The following is a 20,560-nucleotide window of genomic DNA, read 5'->3' on the forward strand; positions in this document are numbered from 1 at the left end:
ACCGACTGAGCCACCCACGCGCCCCACCAGACAGCCCCTCTTAAAAGCCCGCCTTAGGGCTCGGGGTTGGAGGGAAGGGTGATGTCCGGGCATGTGTCATACCCTGTCTTTAGTATTTGAGTGGCATCTTTATGAAGACATCGGGGTGTCTCAGGCTTTCTTGATGCAGAGAGCTGGGGGGGTGGGGAATGACTACATCTAGGTGGAATTATTAATTTATCACGATCCAATCTGGGAAGGTTACATGTAAATTGCTGCCCCTTGGGGCCCCAAATCAGCAGCAAAGATACTGGAAGCCATGACTTTATATAGTTCCCGGGTAAAAAAGATCAGGGTTGTTTGGGTTGACTACAAGCTCAATATAAATCAACAAGTCTTTGTCTACACTGCACCTTTTGCCTGGAATGCCCTTTTCCACTTCCTCCTCTTTCTCCGGCAAATTTTTAATCATCTTTAAAGACAGAGCCTAAATGTCACTTTGGCTGTGGAGTCTTCTTTGATTTCTACAGGCAGATTCATCATCCCATTCTTTCTGCTTCTTTAGCACTTTGTTCCTGGTGTTATAATTCTGCGATTATCTTTCTTAGTTTGTGCCACCCAAGTTCACAGTCACTCAGCTGGAAACGTGGGGAAGAGCATCCTTCTCTTCCAACATCCCTGCAAGAATCCCTGCCCTCACTAAGCCTATCAGTTTTAACTGTCTGCTTACTGATACAATCTGCCCCTTCCTCATTCCTGCAGCCCCTGTCCAATTCAAGTCTGTGTCCTGACTTGTACCCCGGCTGTCACTTGTCACCGCCCTCCCTCCCATTTTCCCACAAAGCATCAGAGACTTCTCTATCAAATGCAATCTGCCTGTGCTTAAAATCTGTGCCTGACTCCCCACAGCCAACAGGATAACCCCAAGGCCCTAACCATTTATGATCTAACCCTGTCTAACTCTCCATCCTCAACTTTTGACTTCCTGTCTTGCTTCTTGGACTCCAGTGACGCTGAACTCATTGTAATTCTCCAGGCATAATGCTGTTTCTTGCCTCCTTGTTCCAGCTCAACAGTGACCGCCTGGGATGGCTTCCCACCACCCCACACTGCCGGGCTCCTCCTGGGTTCTGCGTGGGAGGCCCCTGGGCCCCTGCCCTGGGTTCTCTCGGTCTCTGCCTCCTGGTTGTCACTTTCTATTGCAATCACTTCTTTATTTTGCACTCACATTAAGCCTTGAACTTCTTAAAGGCAGTGAGGATGTCTGGTTTTGTTTCCATTGGCAAATGGATACTCAGTACAAGTTTCTGGAAAGAATTGTGTTGTAATTATTTGTTCTACCTGGAAAGACTGTAGGGTTAGCATCTTGCCTCTTCCTCTTCCTGGATGTGAGGTCTTGAGTATTTTGCCCCTCCTTTGAGTGAGCACCTGTTTGCTCTTTGTAAAATGAGGATAATTTCACACACATCCCCCCAAGGGGCTCTTGTGAGAAGCAGGTGAGATAGTAATGTTTTATAAATCTTAACACGCCATTCCAGGGATCGCGGACTACACCCCTGATGCCCATTTTTGTATGGCCAAGAATGTTTTTCACAGTTTTAAGTGCTTATAGAGAATCAAAAGAAGAAGAATATTTTTGCCACTCGAAAATTAAATGAAATTCAAATTTCAGTGTCTATAAATAAAGTTTTATTTGAATGAATAGAGCCGAGTTCATTCTTTTCCCATTGTCTATTACGGCTTTGTCATTGCAACCGCAGAGTTCAGTCATTTCAGCAGTTACTATGGCTTGTTGAACCTCAAATATTTACTATCTGGCCCCTTATAGAAAAATGTTTGCTGACCCCTACCTTGTTCAAATATTAGGAAAATGCATGTGATTCACAGCTGCCTTCTTGTACCACAGAGTACTTTTTGAGGGGAAAGTTTCTCTCTTTGAACTTTTGGAGCCTCTCATCCTGGGTCCGGCAGAGTGATCCGTTGATGTTGGAGCAAGCCACAGGGGCACGGTTCTGGTTTTCTGAAAACAAGGATGTTCCAATAAGAGTATGGAGGACGGTTTGAAAAGACAGTGAACTTCCCACCACTTGGGGGGAGGGGGTTAAAGGGTAGATGGACACCCAGTTTTCATGGGTTGCTAAAGAACAGGGTGTCTCACTCTTGACCCTATTGACACTTTGGGCTGGATCATTCTCTGTCCTGTGTGTTGTGTGGTGATTAGCAGCAACCCTGGCCTTCAGCCACTAAAGGCCAGTAGCACCCTCATCCCCAGTTGCAACAACCAAAAATGTGTCCATACATTTAATAATTTTTGGAGCCTATTTTTAAGAAAACACATTATAGAATAACAGCATGTTATGTTTTGAATCCATTTTGTCTTGGGGAAGAAGAATTTAGAAAAGTTTTAGCTGTTTAAAATGAGTATAAAGGGGTGCCTGGGTGGCTCAGTGGGTTAAACGTCTGCCTCCGGCTCAGCTCAGTGGGCAGTCTGCTTCCCCCTCTCCCTCTGACCCTCCCCCTGCTTATGCTCTCCCTCTCTCTCAAATAAATAAATAAAATCTTAAAAAACAAAATGAGTATGAAAATCTCATAAAGTAATGTATGACCCCCGTGGGTATTTAATATTGGTTGCCAGTATTTGTTAGAGATATGCTATACAAACATGGTTGCAGAAATTCTCGCAGCCACCTTATGCAGGTAGGCCCCCTTTCCTAGATGAGGAAGCTGAGCAGAGAGGTTGAGCAAAGAAAGGGTAACATGTTGAGGACAGAAATTCCCTTTTCTGAAATAAGATGGAGACAGAAACTCAGAAGTGAACATACATGGACTTTATTCCGCCTTGAAATTCCATTCCTGTGGGTTTGAATGAGGAGCATGTCGTTGCTGCTTCTCCCACCTTAGGGCAGATCCACTGGAAAACAAGACAGTAGCCATGGAACTCAAGAAAAGGTTGCAGTGTTCCTCTAGTCTTTAGACTTACAGATCCCTGGGTGCCTCTCCAGCTGCACGCTGCCCTAACCCGAATGGCCATGTTGGAATGTGACCCCTGTTTACTGCATACTGACCATTGTTTGCCTCTGCCCTGCTGCCCCTCCAGAGCCCTGCTCCCACCTGTCCACCATTGGAACCCTGCCACGGCCTCCTTCTGCAGAGGGGAGTAGGCTGACTTTGGACCCATCAGTGGGACACAGAGTTACAACACATTGGTCCGTTTTAGCTGGTGAACCCAGGAGTTCCCTTCAGCTGTTTTGGTTAGCTAGAAGCAAAAGCTTTTACTTACTGAGTGCCGGCTCTTTGCCAGGGCTGGTAAAGTACAAGGGCCTGGATATTTCCATCTGGCAGGAATCAAAATAGCATCCAGTGTCCCAAACTTGATGGGTGTTGGAAGCCCTACCCCTTACTTCTCACTTAGCCCCTAATGTTTTCTCTTTCTTATTATGCAATAATAGAGCATACAGGATAAATAGGGAATAATATAATCTGCACCCGTGTTCCTGTGCATATCTCCACATTTTACTGAAAGAAATGAATTATTACAAATAAAATCAAAGCCGCCTGCCTGTATGACCCTTCCTGAGGCCTTTCCTATCTTACCCACCTGCCCTGGGGGTAGCCCCTATCCTTGGTTCCGTGTTTATCACCACCTTGTACATTTTTATATTCTTGCTGTATAAGTGTCAGTAACTACACATCTTTTTTTTTTTAAAAAGATTTATTTATTTATTTGAGAGAGTGAGAATGAGAGAGAGAGAGAGAGTACATGAGGGGGGGAGGGTTAGAGGGAGAAGCAGGCTCCTCGCCAAGCAGCGAGCCCGATGCGGGACTCGATCCCGGGACTCCAGGATCATGACCTGAGCCGAAGGCAGTCGCTTAACCAACTGAGCCACCCAGGCGCCCTTTTTTTTTTTTTTAAAGATTTATTTATTTATTTGAGAGAGCGAGAATGAGAGAGAGAGAGAGTAACTACACATCTTTTATATTAAACTTTATGTATAGAAATGGAGTCCTCAGTCATGCTTTTAATTTTTTTTTTTTTTTCTTTCAAGATTCATGCTACAGAGTGTTTTGTCTCTGGTCTGAGTTTGGAGTGTTGCATAAATAGATTTCTGAACTTACCTAAGAAGAATAGTCTTCTCTAGGTTGATTTAGAATTAAATTTCTCTTGCAGGCTCGCATGGAAGTTAAAGAAACTGTCTGTCTGTTTGGAGATGTAACCCTGTGGATAAATGTAGCTCCAGTTCTTCCATTCTCAGGCTGTAGAGTGTTACTGTTTTTGGCGATGTGAAAATTTTGATGGCTGTTTAGGTAGTCTTCAGGTTTTGCTGTTATAACCGTGCTGCGGTGGGCATGTGAACATGCCCTCACATATGACTGGAGCACACACAGGAGAGTTTCCACAGGAATATACCTAGCACGTAGGCTAGGATATATCCACATGCATCTTTACTAGAATTTTCCCAACTGCATTCCAGATGTGCCTGTACCAACTTCCACAAACACCTGTAGGAGCAGGTTGGTTGCTCCAGACCCTTGACCTGATGCAGTCCTTCCTTGCACATAACAGACTTAAAACTGTTTGCTAATTTGGAGGGTCTGAACTATTCTCTCACTGTTGCTCCTAACACCTTTTTTTTTTTTTTTTTTGAGATTAAAGACTGTGTAATATTTAACAAAGTTCAAATGCACTTTTTTCTTTTTTTCCCAGATCCAAAAAGAATGGCTTAAATATTAGATTAGCGTGGATTTTTATGACTTTAGTATTTGCACAACTTCTCATGCAGAATCCAGGTGGGCCTTTAATTGTGAAGCTGTGCAGTTTTGCTTTGACACCTGCTTTCAGGTCTCTCTCTTTCTGGGAATTCCCTTCCTTCTTCCTCCCAATTTCTGGTTCTCATCAGTGTAGATTGTGCCTAATGCTGGTCCTGCAGCTCCTGCGATCCCTCTGGCAGCCCATGTCCTCTCTTCCTCCTCCTGTATATGGATCCCCATCACATTTAATGTAAACGCTGCACGAGTTCTGTTGAGTGCTATGAGGAGGTCAGTAGGGCCAGAAGACACAGGGAAACTGACTTGGAGGGGTAAGTGCATAGCACTTGGTATGACTGAGTTGTAACCACACTGGGTAGGTAGCTGCATATGGGATAATAGAGACGAAGATGGCAAGAGAGACTTCCTAATTTTTAAGTATAAAAAGGAAACATAATTGTATTAATCTTCATTTATATTTTTAACGTGTCCCTGCCCTCCAGATTAGAGACATACAGACTTTTGATTGATTGGTTTTACTTGGTACAAAATACTCTATACCGTGCAAGAAGTCTATCGTAGCTTGGTCTTTTAATGAACCGGGTATATCGAAACAAACTTCATAGCCAGAGAATGGGATGAGAATGTAAAAATCTATATACTTAATGTATACGTTTTTCTTGAAAAGTTAAGTTGGCGATGGTGATTTGTGGAGACTAAAAACTAGTTGGCTGCCCCCCTCCCCCCAGATCCACTTGATAATTCTTTGGTCACAATGCCCATTTTAATGGAAATGTGCTGTGTTTAGAAGAACCTGGAATGTGTATTATTTGGATTTTACTGGACAAGACAAGTGGGATTTGTTTCTTCTACTCCAGTTATCAAAAAGATTAACCCTTTGCCCTCTACATTCTAATTGTAACCGTTCGGAAACAAAGGGGTTGTTTGTACAAGATAGCTGAAAAATTGAGGCTTTATGCCAAGTGGAATGTTTCTCAGTTGAAGGAGGTAGCAATCATTGCACACATTTTTTCTTGTGTTGCAGGCGTCTGTAGAGGCTTCTGGTGAAATCGCATTATGCAAGACTGGATTTCCTGAAGATGTTTACAGTGCAGTCTTATCACAGGATGTGCATGAAGGACAGCCTCTTCTCAATGGTACTATCTCAAAAGATATATTTGTACACACAGTGTCTATGCTCGTGAAACAAATTAGCTATTAAAAAGTCTCTAAGTCATCTCTACTGTATAACAAGTATGAATTTTTCACAATCACTACAGTGAGACTGTAGGGACTTTATTTTAGGATTACAGAAGAGCTTATGAATCTCTTATGTACATAACTGGAAGGCTCCTAATCTCTTGAAAACTTCAGATTTCTTCCATTTTTAATTTATAGTAGAAACCATTATGTAATTAATTTTTACAGTTTTTCTGTACACATTTTACTTATTTTGAAGGATGTTTGCCAAACATCAGATTCTAATGTGTTTAGAAATTATTTACAGCAAAAATCCACTTAGTATTTTGAATTAAAGAAACAAAGAAATTACTATGATATTATCTTTGATAAAACACATCAAACTTTAATGTTTAGCTAAATTATCATAAAAGACTTAGCAGATTAAACCTTGAGGCAGGAGCATGAGATTCATATTTTTGTTATGACATTGTTTACAGAAATTATTAGATAGCTAATTTATCTGTTAACATATGTGACTTTTGCATATAGACACCTCTCCTGTTTAAATGTGGATCAAGTTCATTGTGGTAATCATGCCAATATGTCTAGATAAAATCTGAAATAAAACTTTGAGTAGCCTAAGCAAAATTGAAAGCCCCTTCCTTTATCTCTAATTGAAAGCAAATAAAATTTTGGTTAGTAGTATTTTCATGGACTTATTTATCATTACACAAAATGTCATTGAAATGTGAAAGCAAGAAGAATTGATTAGTGAGTTGTATTTAAATTGTTATTCCCCACAAATCGTGCATAACTCTAAGGCTGTTTTAGAGAGCTCCTTTTAGAAAATCCGTGCAGCCTCAACTAATTAATTTACACAGGGTTCTACCACACAGCCTTAATTGAAGTGTCTCTGCAGCACTGACAAACCTTACTGGTATAATACTTACGAAGACCATCGACCGAGGACTTTGAAATGTAAATGGCCTCTTAGCTACTAAGGTTCTTTAGTGCAAGATTAATCATTTTATTTTCATTTCTATTCTAATTGTGATTTGCTTACACCTATGTATTCTTTCTGAAGTTGATTTTTTTTAAAGACATCGTTATGTCCTTGCCTTATTACATGGTATTTTAATGAGTAAATGTTAAATTAGTCTGTCTCCACAGCTGAATTGCTCATCTACTGGGTAATGGTTGACATGATAGAGGTTATATCAAATCAAATCACAATAGATTTTGAGTCTTGGAGTACTTCTGCATGTTTGTCATTTTTTTTTTTAAATCTGTGAATTATTATATGGTATCCTAGGACCTGTGTGACCAGTAAATATTATTTGAATCCTAGAAAAAAAAAAATGTATTGATGACGCTTCTCTAGAATAACTCCGAGAAAAAATGTCAGTGGAATTTGTTGCGTATTTGCAATTTATTTCTGAGATTCATTTTTAATGGATAAGTCTTTCTCCCAGTCTCTTTTCCTAAAAGCTTGTTGAAATTTTCTGGTTACAGATCAACACACGGTCTGTCATTAGAGACCACGGATTTAAGATGAAGTACATTGGCACGTTGAATGGTTTTGCAAAATGAAAGCCTGTTTTCTAATTACTAGATAATGCCAGTAAGAGTAGAAATTGGGCATAGTTGCTTGCCAGGGTCTTTTTAGTATAACCTAGAAGCTGGGATTTTGCTAGAGTTACAAATGTGAAAGATGGAAGCTACTTTTGACTTTGTGCTCTTGCCATCATTAAAAGAAGTGTGTATCATAATCTCCCATAGAACTTACATGCTGTGGTACACCCAGTTGTTACCTTCTTTATCTTTAAGCTTTTCTTTTTCTTTTCAAACTATTTCTCTCATGCCACACCATTACTTTTCTCTTTGTCATTTACAGAATATGTGAAGGGACACCAGCATCTGACAGCTTAAAACATAAAGCTCAAAATATTGGTTAGTAGAAAAAAATGTTTTGGGGTGAGGAAGAAAACTTACACAGGCTTTTGTGAAATATCCATTTTTTACAAGAGGGTTGTCACCAGTTATGTTTCCTTCAGAGAATTGGTATTTAGAAGGATTCTACATTTTTACCTCTTACATCTTTTTGGAGTTCTTAGTGGGATAAATAACCCAAAGGTTCATCTGTACACTGAATCCAAATGCCATGCTGTGACTCTGTTCATGAATTCTGTGCCCTGCAGTAAGCTCATTTACCTTGCATGTACTGCATCTGGAAGGGATCTATTGCTAGGCCCACCTTTTGTCAAGTTTTGTGATTTATGGTGTTTAAGGAAAGAAGTAATTGTACATAAGATATGTACAACAATTCTCTTAGGCATTTGCCTCATGGCAAGTTCTACTGTATTAAAGTTTACAGTAGAGTCCAAAAGCCTACTGAAATCATTTGATGCTTCCTCTGATTTCTCATTGATGCTTCCTCTGATTTCTCATTGATGATGTCTGGGGAGAGGGGAGTCCAACCATATATATAGTATGGTTTCGTAGATTACATCCCTGGCACACTAGTCCTTGTACCAAACTTTGACGTTTTGGTGTAGTGTTATGCATGCTGATTATTTTTCAAACAATAAAACATCATAATCTTTGTGAAAGTGCTTGGAGACCATTAAGCATTAGATGGAGATCTAAGTTGGTATTGGTCATGTTAGCAAAGCACTATGTGGAAGAAGCATAAAAATGTCAAAGCTGGTCTGTAGTGTGGAGAGCATCCTTTCCTCCCATCTGCCTTTTTTTTTTTTTTCTCTTCTGATGAATTTCATAGAAAGAAGAGACCCAACGAGCTAGTTCTATCCCTCCAGTTTCTCTTCCGGTTGTCATCAGTATGTCTTCTATAAAATCATAAAGAAGACAAATGTATTTTGTGATCAGCCTTTACGTTTCATGTGATACCATGTTGAATATTTCTGCTCTTTTGAGAATAGTTCAGTATTAAAAAATGGCCATGTAGACCTTTATTCCATTTTGTTAGCAAAACCAGTTTTTTACTTAACTGGGCCTCTCTTTTTGCACTTCCAGGTTGTTCCCAGTTTTTTTCTCTTACATAGAGTACTGCTATGGAGATGCTTTTTGAGAGAACTTTGATTTTTTCTTCAGGGATATTTTTTAGGGGGATTTATACTCAAAAGTAGAATTACTAGGCCAAAGGGAACGTAGGCTATTGATGTTTTTTTTTTTTTTTTTTACATTTTTGTAGGACGCTTCCTTCCAAGGCTAAACGTATGTTAGTTCTTTTCTACATCCTCATGACCCTTTAATTCTGTAATATTTTTCATTTTTCTTTTTCCCCTCCAGTGAAAAACATTCCTTTCTTATCCTGTGGTATTCTCTGTGTTTGCCTTTATAAGTTAGGATTAATTGTAATATGTTGAGGTACTCATTTTTACCTTGCATTTTTCTGTTCTGATTTAAAAGCATTTATCACAACCCCCCTCATTTTACAGATGAGCAAATTGGAGCTCAGAGAGATTATAGGCTTTTCCTATGATTATACAGTTCTTTAGATGGTTAGCTGCAGATCTGGAGTTAGAACCTAGGTTTTCTGATTCCTAATTTAATCCCGATGATGACAATGATTAAAAAACAAAACAAAACATTATAGGATAACCCAGGGAAGAGTGAAAGCTAACGAGAGCTAGCCTAACTGGCCAGGTGTCTTGTGACAAGTTCATCTTAGAGCTAGTCTTTTTTATTCCCACTTCACACCATGACTTGTGTGTTACTAGATATATTTGGGAATTGGTGACTGTGAGGCAACCAAAGCTCCCTGTAATTAAAAAAGACATTTCAATTACTGTCACCATTCATATTTTGTGCCTACTTGCTTACAAGCAGCAAAATTAAGGGCTTTGCAAAATAATATTTAGTCTTTAGTATATAACTTCTACTCCACTGAAGTAGAAAAATCTCTTGTGGTAGCATATTACCTGAAAATAAAATAACTGCAATCATAAATTTTCATTTTGTCACCAGCAATGCATCTGACACTATAAAATTACAACCACACCGTGACATTGCAGAGAGGATCCAGGCTGTTTTTCGTGTGGATGTCAAGAGTGATTTTCCTGTGTGTTGCGCATTGGTGGTCTGCGTGCTTAGACATTTCACTAAGTAAACTCCTCCAACTCTGGTCAACATAAATAGCAACCTGCAATTACCAAGAATATTTTCAGTAATCCATTTATACTCACCAACTCTGGGCAGGACATGATGATTATTTTCAACTGGAGAGAATTTGATTTAGATTAGTTTACTTACTGATTGAGGCTTGTCTGCATTAACAAGCTCTGGGGAAGCAGTAGTGTATGGTATCTTTAGATGACAGTATGAAAATATTTTTTATTAGTTTAGCAGGACTTTACAACTACACTACTTTTTTAATGAGTACTTTTGTGTATGTGTTACTGAATTGGGAAGTCATCTCTATTTTAAGTAGCTTGCTGCGTTCGAGGCTTGTGATTGAATTGTTGTGAAAACCTTGGCTTTGTTTTAATTTTTTTTTTATTTTGACATATTGTTTTTGGTATTGAATGTGTGTTTTTAAATATTTGAAAGGTAGGTTTATAAACATCTTATTTATAAAGTTGGCTAGCCACTTGAACTTTATAATTTCCAGTGATTGTGGGAGAAGGCACTAGGTACTGGGATTGTTCTTTTGGATATTATGATGAGCTCTAAGGAGTTACAAATGAAATGCAGCCCTGTGGGATTCTCAGGGGTGGAGACCTTGTTTTAATACCACGTGGCAATTTTTTTTAAGAGCAATTAAGTATGTAATAAGATCAACATAAGAACTAAGAAATTTCATCCTTGTTTTCATCATCTCATTTAGACTTTATTTAATACTTGGAATTTTTTATATCCCTTTTGATGTATTTTAGGTCCATCTTTCTTAATGTAATGCTGCAAACCAAGATAAGCCAGTTTGAGTGGTCCCTTTTTTTTCTTTTTTTTTTTTTTAGTCCTTTTACAGTTATTTATAGCCTTCAGTGATTTGGAGTAGGTGAGGCCTGCTCTCTCACAAACTTGCAACCAGGTCTGTGTTAAAGAAAGTAAGTCACAGTTCACGTAGGCAAACATTTAGCAAGCAGGCACCCAAGTGGTTTAAAATCTGTCCTTCTATGATCCAGAGAGGCCCTTTCTCATTGTCCCTTGGATTCTCTAGTAAACATCTAGTGGGGAATAGAAAATAGACATAGTAAATACGTAAAATTTACTGTATGTTAGACGGTATAAATGCTATGGAGAAAAATAATGCAGAGAAGGGAAATAGGGAAAATGCGTCGTTCTGCCGTTCAAATAAGATGCTTAGGGGAGGCATCACTGCAGAGGACATATTTGAGTAAGAACTGATGTTGGAGGAGATGGTCCAAGAGCCAGAGATATCTAGGGGAAGAGCGTTCAAAATAGAGCAAACATCAAGTGCAAGGGCCCTGAGGCAGGAGTGTGTTTGGAATGTTGGAGGAGCAGCAGGGAGCCTGGTGTGATCTGTGTGGAGAGAAGGGGCAGAGTAGTCGGGTTAGAGCAGTAATGGGCCACACTGTGTGGGGCCTTGTAGACCACTGTAAGGACTTTGGCTTTTACTTTGAGGAAGTAAAAAGCTATTAGAGGGTCTTCAGCAGAGGAAAGACATGATCTGACTGACGAAATAGCATCATTCTGACAGTTGTATTGAGAAAAACCAAAGGAGATAAGAGGGGATGAGGAGACCACTTAGGAGACTATTGATAATGTTGGTAAGAGAAGATGGTGGCTTGGACCAAAGCAGTAGAGGTAGGGGAAGAGGTTGGATTCTGAATATTTTAAAAAATAATTTATTGACGTGAAATTCACATAACATAAACTTAACCATTTTATAGTGAACCATTCAATGGAATTTAGTACATTCCAGTGTTTTACAACCACCACCTCTGTGTAGTTTCAAATATTTTCATCACTTCAAAATAAAACCCCTTGTCCATTAAGCCTTTTCTCCCAAATCTTCCTCCCCAGCCCAGTCCCATAAACCTTTTGTATCTGGCTTCTTTCACGTAGCATCATGTTTTGGAGGTTCATCCACATTGTAACCTGTGGCAGTACTTCGTTCCTTGTTATGGCCAAAGAGTACTCCATTGTATGTATGTAAAGATGTATGTGGTTTACAATTTGTCTGTAAACTATTTACTCCTCCCTTGGTTGATGGACATTGGGGATATTTTCACCTCTTGGCTATTGTAAATAGAGCTAGCATGAATGTGTGAATACACAGACTTTTTGAGTACCTGTTTTCAGTTCTTTTGTGTGTATACCTGGGAGTGGAATTGAAGGGTCCTATGGTAATTCTGTGTTTAACTTTTTGAGGAACTGCCAAACTGTTTTGCACAGCAGCTGCACCATTTTGCACCCCCAGTGGCAATATACGAGGATTCCAGTTTCTCCACATCCACATCAAAACTTGTGATTTTCCATTTGTTTTGATTGTAGCCATCCTAGTGTGGGTGAAGTGGTACCTCTTTGTGGTTTTGATTTGCATTTTCCTAATGACTCCTGATATTGAGTAGCTTTTTATATGTGTCATTGTGTCTCTTCTCTGGAGGAATGTCTGTTCAAGTCTTTTGCCCATTTTTAAGTTGGATTGTTTGTTTTTTGTCTTTCAGTTGTCAAAGTTCCTTATATATTCTGGATATTAGTCCCTTAACAGATACATGATTGGCAGACATTTTTTCCCATTCTCAAGGTTGTCTTTTCACCTTCTTGGCAATGTCCATTTATGCATGAAAGTTTTTAACTTTGATGAAGTCCAATTTATCTATTTTTTTTCTCTTGTTGCTCTTGCTTTTGGTGTCATATCTTAAGAATCCATTGCAGAATCCAAGGTCTTTATTTCTCCATTGTTTTCTTCAAAGATTTTTATGGTTTTAGTTCTTATGCATAGGTCATGGACCCATTTTGAGTTAATTTTTGTATGTGGTGTCAGAAGTCCTAGTTTATTCTCTGAATCTGTTTTGACAATAGAGCTGATGGGATTTGATGGCTTGGACGGGTGGTGCGTAAATAGAGTCAAGGATGACTTTGATAATTCTGTCTGAATGCTGGGAAGGATGTTAGTCACTGTGATGGGGAAGATCAGGAACTTGGTTTGAATCTGTGGAGAAGAATATCAGAGATGTCAAAGGGACATTTGAATACAGGTTTGGGGTTCGGTGGAGTAGGCTGGGTTGCAGAATGGGAAGTAATAAGTGTATAGACGGTAAGTAGAACCAGGACCCAGGCTGAAGTCACTAAGGAGCCCAGTGTGAGGAGAAAAACCAACAAAAGTAAAGAAATGGTTTTGTATCATGAATTTGAGCACTCCAGTGTTAGGAAGTCAGGATTAAGAGGTGAACTGGAGACTGAGAGTGACAGGGAGGTAGGATAAAAATCAGTAAGGTGTGGCATATCTGAAGGGATGTGAGGAAATGTGTTAAAGGGAGGGCGTGATCGTCTGTGCCAGATGCTACTGTGAAGGATCAACTCGGATGAGGGCTGGAAATTCACCATTGATTCTTCAACTTGGAGTAACTGGTGTCTTTGATTTTGGGTGTGTTCAACAGTCAGGTGGAGGCGAGAAGCTGGATACAGATTGAGTTTTCCTTTAAAAGGAAGAAGAGAAGTTGGGTGGTGGTTGAAGAGAGAAGCGGGGTTAATCGAGGATATTTTTTAAGGAAAGGAAATGACAGGTTTGCACGATGATGGGGCACAGACTCCAGTGGGGGGGGAGGTGATGGTGCTGAAGAGAGGAGCTAACTGCTAAGACAATGTCATGGAGTAGACTAGAGAAGGGAGATCAAGTGGAACTTAGAAACCTGTATTTATGACAAGCTCTACAGATGTGTTTATGTACCTGCATTTGGGAACCACTCTAACACATTTTGTTGAGTCACTCCTAAAATGGTTTAAAATCCTTCATTTCAGCTTGATGATTTCATGTCAGCAGAAGGTTTGCTCTACAGAAATGGCAGATAGGATAAAAATGAAACCCTTGTGGTGTTCGATGATGTAAACAGTGTTTTCATTGCTGTAGCATCCTTGACAGATGGTTATCCAGTTTCTGCAAGAATACCACTGCTGCTCCCTCCCCCCAAATGAGGAGGAGATCACTCCTTTACAAAGTCTGCTCTGTCTTTGGAGAGCTCTAACTGTTAAAAAGTGGTTTCTTAAAAAGTTTAACAGGAGCATATGTTCCTAAAATTTTTACCCACTGGTGCCTCTCTCATTTTTTGGCACCATACAGAACAGCAGGTATATTCTCTTATGCTCTGAGGTCATTTATTTCATCATTTTTCATTCAACATGTATTTTTGAGCATTTGTCCTATGTCAGGCCTTTTTCAAGGAGCAGGCAGCAGTGGTCAACAAGACAGGCGAAACCCCTGTGGTAGGAACCTACCATGTAGAGATCCTTCACATACCTGAACACAATCACTTTGGCTCCTTAAATCTGGTCTGCCACAGGCTGAACTTCACGTGGTTTTCTCGGTGGTGTTTGAGCATTCTGATCGACTCTTTCCTTTCCGTAGAGGAAACTGAGGTTCCCTCCACTGCTGAACTCATTCCTTCTGTGTCCTGCCCATGCCTCAGAGGCGTTCTTGCCTTTGATGGGGATGCGGCCCTTCCCAGCGCGGCCCAAGGTGGACTTGGCATTGTTACCCGCTGCATGATTCTGTTGGCTCCTGTTAAGACTGTGGCTAACTGGGGCGCCTGGGTGGCTCAGTTGGTTAAGCGACTGCCTTTGGCTCAGGTCATGATCCTGGAGTCCCGGGATCGAGCCCCGCATCGGGCTCCCTGCTCGGCGGGGAGTCTGCTTCTCCCTCTGACCCTCCCCTGTCTCATGCTCTCTCTCTCTATCTCATTCTCTCTCTCAGGTGAATAAATAAAATCTTTAAAAAAAAAAAAAAAGACTGTGGCTAACTAAAACTCCTGGGTGTTTTTCAGATGAACTGCTTACCATCTTGCACTTGTAAAATTGATTTTTGAATTCAAATGTTAGACCTGTAAGTTGATTCTTTTTTCAAAAAGGCCCTCATTTCAACATCATCTGGAGACCCCACTGGCAACCCAAACACATAGTAGCTTCAGAAATCAATGCCCAGTACTTACTTTAAATCCTCATTTGAACAAAGCGTGTACGATAACATCTACAAGTTTTAGATGACATAAGCTGCCAAATCGATGGGGTAAACCATACACACACACACATGCTTTAAATTGTTAAATGACCAAAAAGGGGTTGATGAGTTTCAGCCTATAGCAACTTGAAGAGACATGTTAAGACTATATTTCAGTTCATGGCCTATGATTTTCTTAAATAAGATTTCTTAACATCAGGCAATGGAGAAAAGGCCTGTGGTAGATGTATGAAGGTATAAATAACAAGGGATAACACATTCCTGCTGAAAAATGAATTTCATTAACTTTAACAAAAAGTAAAGAATAATCTGTTTTCAAGAATGCATATATCTTTTAAAGCACATCGAAGTTGCCACAAAGTCTCTGTTTCATCTTGAGGACTTTTATGTCAGTAAATGGTTGTCCCCTAAACTGATAGAACATAGAACAAAGGTGAATCCATTATGGCAAATCCATTACATTTGCAAATTGAGCACTATTATTTTTTGGGTGGGGGAGGCCTTCAGTAACTTTGTGTTTTGAATCGTGTCTCTGTAGGAGTTTCAGGTTTATTTCTTCAGCTGTTCCTTGTTGAATGTTTTATAGATCACTCTGGTTGGGATTTGTTCACTTGGAAGGGAAAGTCACTGTCCCCTTGACCTGTTATGCCTCCTTCTTCAATGTGGATGAAGTTCCTTTTATGGACGCTTTACTTTGCTGTTGTTTTTGGGGGGGAAATGTCTTTTAGGCTTTTTTCCAAGTGGAATCATCTTTGATGCTAATATTCACAATCTGAGTTGTATCAAGAATGAAACTGAGAATGCCAGCCACTTTTGAAGACGTATGTCCTTACACCAGGTCATGTGTCCCCCTGTAGCAGCAGGTGGTTCTTTGTGACAGTGCGTCATTTCACCTCATTTTGAGATTTCCAGTAGTATGAGGGAGTAATCCCTTTATCAAAGGAACTCATCAGATTTTAATCCGACTGCCTATTACATTGACTGTTACATGGTTCTTTACTATTTATATGCTTTTATTATTTCCAGTTTAACTTTTGTTCCTAGTGTCTATGTTAAAAAGTGCAGGCAGTAACTCTAACAAAGATCTTTTAACTTTTTTTAAAGCCAGTATCATTGGCTTTCAGATTTTGGGGTGCTTGAGAGTTGCCGTGGGGGGGGAGTTTGTTAAAATTCAGATTCCGAGGCCTACCCCAGATTTTAAGGTCTTAGTCCTAAGAACACACATTATTACAAGTGAACTCTGGTGATTCTAATAAAGGTGGTATTCCACCAAACGGACATAGTTGGACTTAGTGTGTATTTCCATGACAGAAACATAGGTCAGATGGATTTTTAGAGATATTATACATTGGAGGTTGTACATTACCTCCTTTTTCTTGTTTTGTTGTTGTTGTTTTAATATAGAAGCCTGCTTTCTGTCTTTGGACATATACTACCTGCATTTAAAATAGACATTGGTGAAACCTTTGTTCATGTTAATGATTGATCAGAACATATCTATATACACTATTATTACTACATTTTGTTTGTTTTTAAATATCTTGATATTTATTTCATCAGATGCTCAAGTAAGGAGACTAGTAAATTCTAGTGTAAATGTGAATAAATAGACTAAGATTCTGCACTTACCTGGTTAAAAAAAAATTATGGCAAAGAAAATGGTTCAGAAGTTCTACCTCCAGTTAATTCTTAGTGCTGAAATCTCCTCCTTTCTGGCTGCTTCATTCACTTGCTGATATTATGGTTTAACTAAAGGTATTTCTGTCAGGAGGGGAAGCACCGATATATTGCATTTGATTTTCCTCTGACATCAACTGGCCTTCCTGATGTTCTCCTTTCTTTGGCATTTGACTTTATTTAGCAGATTGTTGAATTACATTTTATTTTTTTTAAGGATTTTATTTGTTTGAGAGAGAGAGAGTGAGGGAGAGAGAGAGAGCCCTGCACGAATGGGGGCAGGGAGAGGGAGAAGTGGACTCCCCACTGAGCAGGGAGCCGGATGTGGGGCTCGATCCCAGGACCCCTGAGATCATGACCTGAGCCAAACACAGACGCTCAACCAACTGAGCCACCCAGGCGCCCCTTGAATTACATTTTAAAACCCTACGAAGAAGGGCCAGTTCATCATTACTTTTGTCTTTTATTTCAGAAATTCACCTTAAATTAACTACTCTGGATTAGCAGGCATTATGAATTTAAGAAAGTGTTGATATGGAAATTTTCAGAGCCTGGCATGTCTTTGTGTTCTGTACGTTTATTCAACAAATACTTGTTTTCTGGCATGTGCAAGGAAGTCAGTGTACATTGTCTTGGAAAATGTCAGTGCCCAGCTAACACTTACTAGTTGTGGTGGTGGGGAAAATAGTCACAATCCGTGGGAATCATTTAAATTATAAGTATTTCTGTGTAGAATCTTTGTGGTTTTCAAGGCCAACAAGAGTGGGCCACCTTAATGAAATGATCAGAGAAAAATCTCAACAGCGCTGAATATTTGTTCTCCTAATTCCTTTGTGAAATTGAATGCTGCAGATTATCACATTATGCGTCTATGTAATTATTCCTTCAATTCAGTCACTTAGATCTGCAGTGGCATCTTTTGTTGACTTGTCATCTATTCTGTTGATGCTGAAGACATTTAGTAAAGCATCTCGTTGCATTTTATGTTGTAGGAAAATGGTCCCTTATGAGTTAACCTCACACTAACTACTCAAACTGATAAAGCTCTAGTACAGTATTGTCACTCCACTAATAGTTAGCAAATTAGCAGATAGCCTGAATTCTCAGTCCATATTAGTGCCCCATTGTCAGAGGTTTGGTAGTCTTGCACTTAAATGTCCTAATTGTTTAACGCATCTCAAATAATAATTGTAATTTATCATTTTCCAGGCAGCCGTTTAAATAAACTAGGCAATTAAGAATAGATGTACCTGGGCGCCTGGGTGGCTCAGTCGTTAAGCGTCTGCCTTCAGCTCAGGTCATGATCCCAGGGTCCTGGGATCGAGCCCCGCATCGGGCTCCCTGCTCTTCCAGAAGCCTGCTTCTCCGTCTCCCACTCCCCCTGCTTGTGTTCCTGCTCTTGCTGTCTCTCGCTGTCAAATAAATAAAATCTTTAAAAAAAAAAAAAAAGAACAGATGTACCCTTTGTTTTGCTGGTTATTCATATATGATGTCTAGTGGGTTCAACGTGGACATTTCATCAGTGCTATATTGAAATTTGTGAGGATCACCTTACTTTTGGCATTCAGGTTGAATGTGTTACATTTGCATGGCCTTTTCTACTTCTTCAGAAATTTAATAAATTTTATTTAGCTGCTGCAAGCTGAGTCAAGTAGGACAAGGGGGTGCAGTGGAGGTGCATGGTGGGGGACATTTCTATTTTCACATAATGAAACTGAGTTCACAGAGGTGAAGTGATTCACTTAGAAGCATAAGATTAATAAGTGGCTGAATGGGGTCTGGATATTGTCTTCTGATTTCTGTCCATTATACAGTCCTTCCCCTCTAGCCCATGAGGTCAGTTCTTCTCACAAAGGCTTGTTCTGATGAGGCATTTCATGTACCGTCAACTTCCCATCCCCTACTTGCCAATACTCTGTTGCTTGTTTGGTGTTTTAAAATTCCAGTTGCCGGTACCAGTTCATTTTACCATTCTTTCTTTCCCGAGAAAGATCACAAAACCTTGCTCAGTTTCCTTGAGGTATTAGTAAGTGCACCCAGAGTTCTACCTTTTTTCTGCCATTTTGGACTCAACATTCTACCCCGAATACTCTTATGCCATGAATGTTTACTACTTAAGAAAACGCAATTCATTTCTATGGAAGATGATAGAAGACAAGTGTAGCCCTCGGGGAACAGCATCTTGGTTTTGCCAGACCCAGTGGCCAGCGGTTAATTGGACATAGATAGAGAGATGATTCTCTTGTTTGCCCCAGATTACTTGTTAAGTGAAGACCTGGTAGATGAGAACATGAGAGAGAACCAGAACCAGAAGACTGCATACAAGCAAGAGATCTCATGATTCAGTAGAGATAATAGATTTTTTTAATTTATCAAGTGACTGTATGCACCAGGTACTTAATAAAATGGCCTGGCAAAAACAGTAATCCAGTGTTGTAGGTAAGGAAATTCAGATGTAAGCAGTTTTAACATGATTTACCCAGGGCATACCATTAGCAAGTGGTGGTACCAAGAATTGACCCCAGGTCTGTGTGATTTCTATTCCTGTGCTCTTCCTGATATGCCATGCTGTCTCCATAGGGTGTGCCTGAAAATTCAGATCGGTGAGGGACCAGATCTGCCTGGTCATCAGGGATGACTTCATGGAGAGGCAACTGAGCTACACTTTGGAGAGTGGAAGTTTAGATAGAGGAGGAGAGATGGATAAAGGAGTATGTGTGTGAGATCAGATTGACCTGGGGGGAAGATTTTTATTGGCGATTACTTCCCAAAATTGTAGACTGACGGGACCAAGTCTTGAAGGCCCTCAAGTGCCAGAGGGAGGGATTGAGTTGGCTGATGATTTGGGAGTCTTCTAGAGCTGGGAAGGAGAATTAGGCTATTAGGAATTCTGCAGAGGACATTATGGATGAAGCTGAGTCTAAAGGCTGTAAACAGTGGGTGAATCATGTTTCGTGTGGAGTAAGTTATGTAATAGACATCATGGTGGTCTTCCCCCCAAGAGTCCTTCCTCAGTTACTCTTTGGGTATCTACTCCTGGCAACCCCACACAGTTCAAAGCTTTAGGAGACGCTTAATCCGCCTCTGGTTCTAGGGAAGAGGCACCATAGTCCTCTTCCTCTGCCCACGGTGGAATGTTTGAACAGTGAGCTCAAGTTTAAGGAAGGATATATTGTTCCCTCTCAACTTGTGTCTAGATCTTTTGCCCCCCACTTTCCTCCCACCCCCCCCCCTTCCCTTTCCCTCCATGGTTCTCACCCTCCCTGGATGGAGACAAGGAAGCAGATAATGTCAAGAGCTCCTGTTAGTCATCCCGTTCCTGGCAGAGTGGAGAGAAGGGAAGATGCAGTTACTGAACAGCTGAATTAATATGATCCAGAGCTTTTCCTATTCCTGGGCTTCTGGTCACGTTAGCTGATAAGCTCCATCGATAGTGTAAGTCAGCATGAGATGAGGTTTCTGTTATGGGCAGTGAGTTACACCCTAGCTGATAGTGGGTGCTGCTGAAGGTCTCAGTCAGGATGGGCGCACAGACTTCGTAACTTTGGGGGAATGAGAAGCTGGTCTATGTGGTGATGGCCAGAAAGGGGAAATATCAAGGTACGGAAATGAAAGGTGTTGCTTTGAAAAAGGGTCTGTGCTTTTCGCCATGAGCCTGAGATAGTGGTCATCGCTCTGAGGTGGGGACTGCGTCATTTATTTATCCAGTACCCTCAGTGCCTAGCGCAATGCCTGACAAATCTTTCCCAGAACACTAGTTGGTAGATTAAATGAATGAATGTGTATGAACAACAGTTTGGCGATTTACTGAAAAAT

At 40.2% G+C, this 20,560-nt stretch overlaps 1 protein-coding gene across 1 annotated transcript in view; it reads left to right on the plus strand.

Annotated features, from left to right (window-relative positions):
- CDH2 (cadherin 2) overlaps positions 1-20,560 on the plus strand; it is a 210,353-nt gene that overhangs the window by 22,012 nt on the left and 167,781 nt on the right. Inside the window, exon 2 of the mRNA XM_021686273.2 lies at positions 5,771-5,882. Within this exon, the coding sequence (XP_021541948.1) occupies positions 5,771-5,882 (112 nt within the window). The remainder of the gene's footprint in view (positions 1-5,770; positions 5,883-20,560) is intronic.

The sequence above is a fragment of the Neomonachus schauinslandi genome, chromosome 14 (assembly GCF_002201575.2).
Source record: "Neomonachus schauinslandi chromosome 14, ASM220157v2, whole genome shotgun sequence".
NCBI classification, from domain to species: domain Eukaryota; kingdom Metazoa; phylum Chordata; class Mammalia; order Carnivora; family Phocidae; genus Neomonachus; species Neomonachus schauinslandi.